Here is a 10,484-nt window from a genome sequence, read left to right as displayed (position 1 = left end):
AAATATATAAATATATATAAAATAAATAATGTATATAAAAACCTGTATGTTCAATTTCTAGGATGGTCATTTCACCTGAAAACAGCAAACTCAAACTTACTCATTTTTCTAGTAGTATGCAGTTAGCTTTGGATTAGTAACCATTAGTAACTTCCATTACCTTGTCCAATGCAAATTTGGTATTTCCAAGAGAAGACAGTGAAAGCTTGTGGGATCCAACAAGGATGAAATTAGTAGTGCGTATAGCATTAGGGCCACCTGGACTGGCCATGACTGTGGAGAAAGTCGTAACACAAGACACAATCAGGATGCTGCAAGGCTTAAAAAGGCTTTATTTGTACTACTCTATGTGCGCCCTACTCAATACTGCAGGAGAAGCACTCTTTGCAAGGCAGCCCAGCAGCACATTCAGACAGGATCTTGATGCACACCATTCCTTCTCAGTAGATCTTTTCTTTCAGAAAGAAGTTTTGAAATATTCACAAAGTAGAAGACAAAGCGTTTTAAGTTGTCCTAGGGAGCCAGAGAGCACTTGAGGGCACACTACGAAGCACACATGGCCTGCAGTAGGAACTTGACTTTCAATCTCTTAACCTTTTCTTAAGTGAAACACTGCAGCGTTCCAGAATGTGTATGTCTGTATTCCTGGTTGCACTTGTATTGATAGAAACAAGCACCGTAGCTCAAGCACAGTCATCTGACTAGTTGCAGCAGGATGGTAGACGTTCTAGAAATAGTTCATGAGCTCCTTACGGCTGCAATTTGTACTAAAGCTAGCTCAAGGATCTCAAACTGCAGTCAGACAAGTGTAACACATTTTTATGCAGTCAGAAAAACACTCAGAGCTGCTGTTCTTCTCCCCCAAGACTCAGGAATATATAAACATGTTATAAACACTACACACAAGCAATACTTCAGAATCTGTTCATATTTCCAAGTTTGCTCTGTAATACTTCGTTGACATCAGACGCTAGTTTAAAATCTTAAAATTCATTTCAGTTCACTTTTCTGGAAAGGAATGTGAACCACAGGCATCTGATACCAGGTACTAATTTTGATTTTGCAAAGAGATCTTCCATTAAACATAACTCAGATATAAACAAGGGCCAGTTTCTGGGCTGGCAAACCGATGTAATTGTGTGTTTATTACTCCCAAATTATAAACTCATTATTATTATTATTATTCCCAAACATAATTTGTTACAAATATTATTTATTGATATATTTCTTTAGACAGCAAGTGCAGATTATTCATCTTGGCATAAGATATTTAGATTTTACTTACCTGGAGTAAGAAGGGTGCTTTTCTAGAGAGAAAAAGAGAAATAAAAGCTTAGTGGAAAAGTAACTTCTGACAATTTCTACAGAAGACTAAGCTAGATTAGAAAGAAACTAGATCCGAAGTACTTAAAAAAGTAAGCAACTTGAAAAGAAAGTCCAAATAGATGTGTAGAAACTGGATATTTCCAGCATTATGTATTTAGATCTGTTACCTATTTCTTGAGCTCATGGGTGAAGAATTTGGCAGAAAGCTGGACAGTTTATAGAGTTTCAAGGAAGGGACACAAAGACCCTGCTATGGGCACAGCCTCATTCAGTGTGAGAACAAGGCCTTTGGAAGTGGTCATCACCAGATTTTTTACGTTATTACATTCATACTTACAGAGGTAATAGATGTTAATAGTCTCTTTGGAGTAATAACCTATAAAAGAATATAAGAAGATAAATGTATCTGCTAGCAAATTTGTCCATCACAGTAGCATGAAAATTAGACAGTGAAATTACCAAAGGCTTATCATCTGAATTAATGTTTAATGTATACTAGGTTGTTGTTATGACTAAGTCTTGGTTTTTTTGAACCCAGGCTGAATGCAACATCTTTCAGTCAAAGGAATACTATATATCAAAGAAATATTTACCACAGAAAAGTATGCATTAGCTTAGCATGGACAGCTTGTGTTTAAAAACCAATCCTAGTAGATGTTTTTCCTTCATAACAGGGCTTCAAAGTGACATTTGCTTATTAAAGATAAGAGTTAACAATACAAGCACAAACACTTGAAATGTGCACCCTATCCAAGCAAAAATCTTTATCTCCAAGGAGTTACTAAAACATATGCTTTAAAAATAAGCAACTAGTGCTTTTACTTAATACTGGGAAAGAAAAATGTTGCAGCTGATCAATAGAACCTTTAAGACAAATTAGACTCAGGGCAGCACATATTGACTGGTGTAGTTTAAGTAAAATGGAAAATAACAGCCCTAAATCACTATCAGAGGCACCACACCTAATAAAAATTTGCAAAGCCCAGAATTTTGCAGAATAGCAAGACTCCTTTCCCTTCCCCTCCAATATATTTCAGACTCAACCAAGTGCTGCAAGTCCAATCTACTAATAGCGGCAGGACTCCATAACCCATCTGCCATTGCAGATGTTCCAAGAAAGAACAAGAAGAGTAAAAGCAACCAACAGATTGTCTAAGACTATCAGTCAGTTCTCCCTGAACACTGCAGTCTTCCTAGGATACCTTCTGTGGAAATACACCACACTGATTTTCAGGTTTCATTTACCTTCGATTTGTTTGCCTTTTTCCTTTTATCAGTGCTTGTAACTTCTTTTCTCTGCACCTGTAAGGCAAGAAGGTATTAAGAAAGTACAACACATCATTCTCCTTCCTACATCTTCTCGACAGGAAATGATACATACCAAACTGTAAACTTCTATATTTATTTCAAAGTCATTTGACACATCGTGCCTAAAAGGGAGAAGGCAGGAAAAAAAATAAGTTAAACACAGACTGAAGAAAAAAAGGGGGGTTTTTTTTTGTTTGTTTTTAAAGTTACTTATTACTTCTTTCCTCCCTCTGTTCCTTAAAACTCTCTAGGGAGCTGCTAGGAGCTAGGTTCTACTCAAGAAGCTTAGCCATGGTGCTGACTAAAAGCTAATCTCTTACTAGTAAATCATGGTCTGTTCCTGCAGGTCAATAGAGCTGTCTGAGATACTTTCACTTCTACACTAGTAATCTCCAGTGCAAGCAGCATTGCTGTTTTCAAGACTTAAGGGTATTACTATCAAGGTACTTTCTAGAACAAAAGGGGAGGGTGGGCAAGGGGCAGATAGAGTGCATTTACCATTTCCCAGATTGCATCATTCAGTTCACTGCTGGCAATGTATTTCTAAATAGAGATTGTTTTTGAGTAAATAGCTTTAAGTGAAAATTCCAGTTGAGTTGGACTTTAAAAAGAAGGGGTTTGCTTATTTATTTTGGAAGACTTTCACTAACAAACAGCCATTTAACCTCACTACATCATTTTAGCTGACATGTGAGAGTTGAAATTTTAGTATTAAGAGTACTATTTTTTTCTCCAGATACCAAAATCAAATAACTATTTAAAATGTTAGTTGCTGCAAAGGAGAAAAACACACCATCACAGGTAGAGCAAACCATCTGTCATTGCAGGTGTTCAGGAAGAGAACAAAAGCAGAAAAAACAAGATACATTAGTGGATGGATGGTGGAATAAGTCTAGATTGCTCTTTTGAGAGAAGTGCAGCTCAGGTACTCCTTGAAGGAGGAAATACCCATACCACAAGATCTCACCATATCTCTTTGCAGAACGTCATCCTTCTATGAAGATTCTAAATATTTTTAGGTGTGCTCCATCAGAGTTGAAATGGGTTCCAAAACAGCTTCTTTGTACTTACATAGTAAATGTCGTGGTAAACGTGAGAGCATCTCCATTCAGGGAGCTGGCAGTACTTGCTAACGGAGTTGCAACCATGTTTTCTGCTCCAGATCTCAGTATTATTACATAGTAGTAATTTGCTGCTTCTGTAAATATATATCAGATAGCTTTATTAGCCAGAGGCGTCCACGTATCTAGAAACCCTCAAGTACTGCATTGCCACTAAACACACCCCTGTTTCACCTCAAACACCTGATTACAGTCAGGATTTGCTTATAAACTTGCTCTTAAAACAAGATTATTTTTTTTTCCTACTGTGTCTACTAGTAAGACTAGATTCACAGCAACTGCATTACTGCCTGAGACATCTCAGGCCAGACCTACACTACCCAGTGCATGAGAGGTGAGAGAAAGAACTTTGTCAGGTTCAGATGTAAATCTTTGTTCCTTAGACTCTGTTGTTATTCTCCAGGCCTGCCAGGTTAAGTGTACATCAGCTTTCACTACTTCCCATTCTCATCCTTTTCTCAGTCCTATGAAGGAACTGGTTATCCAGTCAACTCATTTCCTCAACTTTCCACATAAAGGGGAAAAGAAAGACGACTACAAGAGCACATCTCAATAGTGTCAAGAGATGATTTGGAGGTTGTGCAGCAAATTGATGAACAGTAGAGCAAAAGCATTGCATAATACAATACCATGCTAAAAAAAACAAAACAAACAAAAAACCAAAACAGTTTGGATGCTCTGCTGTGTAGGACAAGTCACAGCTTTCAAAACAGCTGGTGAAAACTTCAGTAAGCATTGATTTGTACTCCTTACATTTCTCTTCAGAGATGAAAGATTAATAGAGCTCATTCTGGTGCACGATGTACAGCAAAATGCTGTGCTTATGGGATAAAGGTCTGATGACAAATAGTTCTAGTTTGTTCAGACAATTTCATTGCAAGAATTACCCAGCAAAAACTAAACTTATTTTGTAACAATTTGAGAGGCTTTGCTATAACAGAGATCGTCTCGTGCAACAAGAACTGTAGCATGTTGAGGGGTTAAATTAGGTCAGATACTTACATTTATATTCTTGGCTGTGGTTATACTTGAAGATACAAAAATGCACTTTACATTTCATAGAACAGTTAAACAAGAAAGGCCACATTAATTAATTAGTAGAAGTTTTACAACCAATATTAAACAATACTTTGCCTAATGACTTTTGTCCTCAGGTTTTAGTGAGGCAAGAAGGAGGAGAGAAGACAACAAGAGGTACAAAATTCTACTTCCTCCCAACAGGTCAGAGGACCACAGATTGATTGGGAAGGTCTCGATGAGCTTCTTGAACCTCAAGAGCCAGAAAAGGATGCTACTAGAATGACCAGGGAAAAATACTGGAAACTACAAAAAAACAAAAAGCAGATCGATTATATGAAATTGCTAAATTTTTATTGCCCCCCAAGTTCTGAGAAACACGAACAAAAGACAAAAACCTACGGAGAATAAACTAGAAATATACATAGAGAGGAGGGGGGAATGGGGAGAGAAGGGGTAAAGCTTTCAGCTGCTGTTTTTACCTGGCTTTTGAACTGTACCACATACAAAGTCTGCTTTTAGAGGTAGACGCATTTCTGAAATGGAAACAGATCCCCTGGATGGAGCAAATTCAGTGGATATAGAAGCTTTATTTCTTCTACTAGGAGGTCCCTCACTCTTCAGTTTATTAAGTTCTTCCAATAAAGCAGTTCTCTTCTCAGCTGCATAGAGAAATTAAGTATAGTTGTAACAGAGGAAAGAGTAGTTACTGAACACATTTTTTTGTCATATGTAAAATGCAACAGAAATGTTCATCATCTTCCAGAACAGTAGGAATATTAGGGACAAGAAAGATACAAAAAGTGTCCTCTTGCCTATAGAAGAAGCTGAGGCAGAACACATACTATACTCTATTTTCCAGATGAAAAACTATAAATAAGCAGCTACAAGGTAGCATAATAAATGCATTGCAAGAGTTCTTCAATTCTTTCCAAACTGTTAAAGACAAAGAATTGAACCCAAGTCTAAAAAACTTACTTGCAACGAGAAGCAGTCTCTCTGCCTCTGCTTCCTCTTGTGACCCTTTTCCATGCTCCTCATCAAAACAGCAGTTCAGAGCTTGACTGGCTTGATAAATCACTGTCTGCTGCATGTTGATCTCATTATTCAGCTCCTGGAGTAAACCAGTAGTAAAAATAATTAGCAAGAAGAGAGAGATTACTGTTACACTGAAACGAGGAAATGCTGTCAGATTAGCATTTTTGGCTGTGCTTCAGAAAAGTCACAGCATTTAGCTAGTAAGCTACAACAATCTTGCAGTTTACTGTTAATTCTGCAACAGAATGTTGCATCTCAGCTTTTTTCAACCTCAGAGGTAATTTCAATATGGTGGGGAGTAAATAACTTCAATGTTTGTATGTTCCAGATCCAGTCAGTCTTCTCTTCACTTGAGAGAGCAGCAGTAAATCAGAAATTCAGCCTACTGCAAGTATATAGTTATGAATCCTGCCTAATTCAAAGGCAGTAATAAGATACAGAGTCCCTATCCCCTTCTCAAAACAATGGCTTACTCTCTCCAAACTTATGCTATAGTATGATCCTCTTAAGAGATGCATTAGCTGTTCAAATGATGCAGTATCATTCCCTGCTGTTAGATATTTATGCTAAACAATCTCACTTTGCAGTTCTAAGCAGCATATCAGTGTCCTGAGCATTCACAGGGGAAATTAAGCAAAGGAATAGGAAATCAGAAAAAGGACTGGAAGAAGTGTATTAGATACCTGCATTTTCTTTTTTATATTGACTTGATCAGATGGGCCATTCTTTTTCATTTCTAGTTTGGAAGCAACATCTTCTTTGCGAACAATGATTTGCTTTATTGAAGGACGATCAGTTTCTTTAAATCTTTGAGATCTATATGCATCAACACTTTTAAAAGAGGAAATGCCATTAATGTTTTGTAAGTGTGGCAAGCTGTTTTTTTTTTTTTTAATATAAATACAGATGTATCAGGTATTGATGTTTTCCAACTTGCCTAAATGGCTTTAAAAAAAAGTATTCTATCAGTTCGTTTTAGGTTTAAGCAATATAAAAACTACACAGATAGTCTTTGATAAAGGCCAAGATGTTGGAAAAAAAGCTTTGTTTGTAGTTTAGGTAGCACATTTCATTAGAAAAGTTAAAAAAGACAGTGTCTTAATTTGCACACTTACAGAATCAGGTGTGTTTTTTTGTGTTCATTACCTATATGGAAGGTTGCGATCTTCTGACACGGAGCCAATACTGTCTCCAGATTCTGCCCTGGGGACTTTAGTCCTTTGGAACTTCTCAGACTTTAGACTTACATCACTTGTACTGCTGCCTTCACCAATTGACTTACAAGGAGAAACAAAGGCCTGGGGAGAAAAAAAGGTTATATGACAGATATCTGTCCACATTCATCATTATCCATTTCCTCTCACCTTTACTTGTTTTGCAATTACATATAAACAGTAAATTTGGAGGCTGCTTAATACTATTTAACAGGCAATTTACAAATATTTCCTAGGACATGGAGCAAGCTATTTTATTTATTTTAAGAGACACGAACAGATCATTGAACTCGAGGATATTTCACCCTTTGTTTCCAAATTGCTACAGTTACATGATTATTTCTCTTCAGAGTTTCCCCGGTAACCACTTCATTGAATGCACGTATACTTCTGGAAGTCCAGCACAATTAATAGATGTATATACTCAAACTTGATTTATCAGAAGTTTATCCACTTGTGTCGCAGAACATCCAATATGCTATGCTAATTTCAGAGGAAAATAAGTTTACTTCATTATGTTTTCATTAGCAAAAGGTCATTTGTAACTTCTCTATTTTCCCAGGTATCACAATACAACAAAATATCACTGTTCATAAGCAAGTTTTACATCTCTCTGACAAACAAGCCCTTCCCCACCTCCAAAGAACCCTCACCTCTGGACCAACAGATTCCACTAGAGGAGTTAACAAAGACATTGACGAAATATTCAGTGACTCTTCCTGCTCATCCTCATCACTTTCACCTTCCAGGCTCATGCTCATTTCTTTCTTCAGTTTTTCTATGTCTGGACTATCCTCTTGAAGAACTTCAAAAATTTCATTTATCACTTTCGAGCTATTCATCTCGTCATCCACACTCATTTCAATTTCATCTACTTCATCTGAAGGGTGATATTTTAAAAATATTAGTACCATGGAGACCAAGCTCTTCATTTCCATTAAATGAACAGAGGCATGTTAACAGATAAGCCAACTATTTTTGCTTTTCAAGTAAACTTGATTAAAAAGCACTTTTTATTAGTCAGGCATATAGAACCCTGAAGTACACTTCCATCCTTATTTTAATATACTATTGTCACATATACTGCATAAGTGTTACAGGGAGGGAATAAAAATATACACTTGTTAGACAAGTTTTAACATTTTAGTTCAAACGGGTCTGAAACTGAACTGCAAGTCCCATGTAGAGCAGTTATTTCTGTCCTTTCCCAGTAAACTTTAACATCAGCGTTTTAATACTCCTTGAAGAGTTGAATGTCAAGAGAGAAGGGTTATGCTAAAAGTTTCCTGATTTGTTTTAGATGAACCTCACTACAACACACAAGAGTGTCAGCAGATGTATGGTGAAGTCATTGTTCAGACATGAAGGATATTAACGCTCTTCTGGACAAGTGGCAACAGATAGCCAAGTGCATTAATATACATCTACTCAATACAAACCTTTCTGTTTCTCAGCAAGTTGTTCAAGTTTTGAGACAGATATTGCTTCGACAGGGCTCTTTGGCTCAGCAATCTTCAGAGGACTGGGTTTGTCAGTCTCTTCACACTTAGGAGCACCTAAGTAGTTGATAAAAAAAGAAGTCACTGAAGATTATGTTTTGCCTTCGAATTTTTTTTATTTTTTTTCCTGTTGAATTTTGGAAGTTTGATGATATAGCTGACAACTTACAAAAAGCTTGCTAGATTAAGTATTCCAGTTACCTTGCTGTCAAAAAAAAAAAGCATTAGAATACACAACCTGTACAGCTAGACTTCTATCTTATAGTCAGAGTGCAGCCACTCAAGAGCAAAAAGGGAAAATTTAAAACAAAACAAAAAAATCCACCACAAAAACCACACACCCAAACCCAACCCAAGAGCAGAATATCATCCTGTTTTTCTAGAAACATATTTGATAGCCTGTTTGCCATGTCTAGAAGAAGCACTAAGTTCACCCTTTTTTCACAGAGAACTGGAGGCTCTTCTACTCAGTAAGCACCAGAAAGTATGTCAGGAGCACCTCAGAATTCTTTTCACACCCCCTGCTATAAGAATTAATAAGGGGATACTGACAAGGGAAGAGTTCCTTCCATCAGATTACTGTGGAAATTTGGATACTCAGGTACAGTACAGATTAAATCTATAACTCTCATTCACTCTCCCTACACTTACCATACATGAAAGTATGAAGCCCCACTGAGAAAGGAAAAGGCACTCTGCCTTGCCAATCTTTCAAGTGGTACAGAAGTGCAGAGTATTATTATCATACAAGATTTAGACATATCAGTAACCAAATAAGAGGTCCAGATCTATACATCAGTGCTCGCAGCCTCTTTTTCTGCTCATGAGCATCAAAGGGCAGTGATCCAGTCCAGTATTAGCCACAGGTGAATAGTGACAGTCCTTACCTGAAGACTCTACACTGGGAGACTTTGCTGGCCTGTCAACTGCTGGTGTATCTTCTGCTGATCCAAAAGTGGTGGAATCTGAACCAGGAGGACGTTTTGGACTAGCCCGAGATTGGCTTTCCTGGCAAAATTAAAAACATAGTACATTCAAGAGGTGATGTTCAGAGTGACTAAAAAAAGCTGCCAGAAAGAAACACATTTTAACACCTGCTAGGAAAAAGAGATTGCCTAGCCAATGTTAAGGAGGATCCTATTTATTTAATGCAAGACATTCAGATGAAATACTACACTAAGTGTTCGTGTTAGGAGCTTTCTTTTGTTTTTAAAGTTATACAAAATAAATAACCACACCTAACATCATCAAAATAATAAGTCATTTGGCTCAAAGCAGTATCATTTGTCTCCTTAACTGATTCTGGAGGAGGAAAAAATCAATAATTTGTTAATAATCACACGAGTCACTTGACAAGCGATTCTGCACAGCCTGGGCATTCACAAATCATAAGGTTTTATTTTTTATTTATATTTGCACACCTATCCCCGTGTTCAGAACACGTTAAAGCAATTCAGACTATCATCTTTTGATAGATGGAGATAACACGTTACCATTTTAGCTTCTGGAAGTTTTCTCTTGGAACTTTCACTTTTTTCCGTGCTCCACAGATTGCCCCTATCAAACCGGCCACGAAGGCACGCAAGTTCTCGTTCACGTTCCTAAGCAAATAAAAGGGGAACGGGGGAAAACTGACAGCTTTAAGATGTCACAATATTTCAAAATTCCTCAGGTAGGTGCAGAACAGTAAAAATCTTCCCCAAGCTTATAAACAAGCTATGAATGTAGCAATCATACCTGCTTAAGCTGAAGAGCTAAACTGGCAGTAGAGGAGTTTTCATTTTGTTTGAGAAGCCTTTCCTGGATTGTCCTTGTATTTGGGGTAACAATGGGTGTTCTGCACCCCGCAGTATTCGTAGCAGGACTCCGTGCACTACGCTCCTGACAGCGCTCCCCGAAGCGTTCCAGGAAGGGCTTAATTCCTGATCCCCCTACAAGGACAATTGTTTTGCCTTGAAAGA

The 10,484-nt window shown here is 37.4% G+C and overlaps 1 protein-coding gene across 1 annotated transcript in view; it reads right to left on the bottom strand.

Moving 5' to 3' along the window:
- Positions 1 to 160: 160 nt before the first annotated feature.
- The window catches only part of LOC104526910 (anillin), a gene marked incomplete at its 3' end in the record, with an annotated part of 18,304 nt that continues 7,980 nt past the window's right edge, over positions 161 to 10,484 (bottom strand). The window contains exons 6-20 of the mRNA XM_010170488.2: positions 10,261 to 10,454; positions 10,017 to 10,124; positions 9,411 to 9,531; positions 8,464 to 8,580; positions 7,678 to 7,904; positions 6,957 to 7,108; positions 6,494 to 6,641; positions 5,751 to 5,886; positions 5,255 to 5,434; positions 3,706 to 3,832; positions 2,708 to 2,756; positions 2,572 to 2,628; positions 1,664 to 1,702; positions 1,286 to 1,307; positions 161 to 273 (exon numbers count right to left, since the gene is read on the bottom strand). Coding sequence (XP_010168790.2) covers positions 161 to 273; positions 1,286 to 1,307; positions 1,664 to 1,702; positions 2,572 to 2,628; positions 2,708 to 2,756; positions 3,706 to 3,832; positions 5,255 to 5,434; positions 5,751 to 5,886; positions 6,494 to 6,641; positions 6,957 to 7,108; positions 7,678 to 7,904; positions 8,464 to 8,580; positions 9,411 to 9,531; positions 10,017 to 10,124; positions 10,261 to 10,454 — 1,790 coding nt within the window. The remainder of the gene's footprint in view (positions 274 to 1,285; positions 1,308 to 1,663; positions 1,703 to 2,571; positions 2,629 to 2,707; positions 2,757 to 3,705; positions 3,833 to 5,254; positions 5,435 to 5,750; positions 5,887 to 6,493; positions 6,642 to 6,956; positions 7,109 to 7,677; positions 7,905 to 8,463; positions 8,581 to 9,410; positions 9,532 to 10,016; positions 10,125 to 10,260; positions 10,455 to 10,484) is intronic.

This window comes from Antrostomus carolinensis, unplaced genomic scaffold (genome assembly GCF_000700745.2).
Source record: "Antrostomus carolinensis isolate BGI_N321 unplaced genomic scaffold, ASM70074v2 scaffold31416, whole genome shotgun sequence".
In the NCBI taxonomy this organism is placed as follows: Eukaryota; Metazoa; Chordata; class Aves; order Caprimulgiformes; family Caprimulgidae; genus Antrostomus; species Antrostomus carolinensis.
The sequence above is the reverse complement of the archived record's forward strand: the minus strand, read 5'-3'. Positions and strand labels throughout refer to the sequence as shown.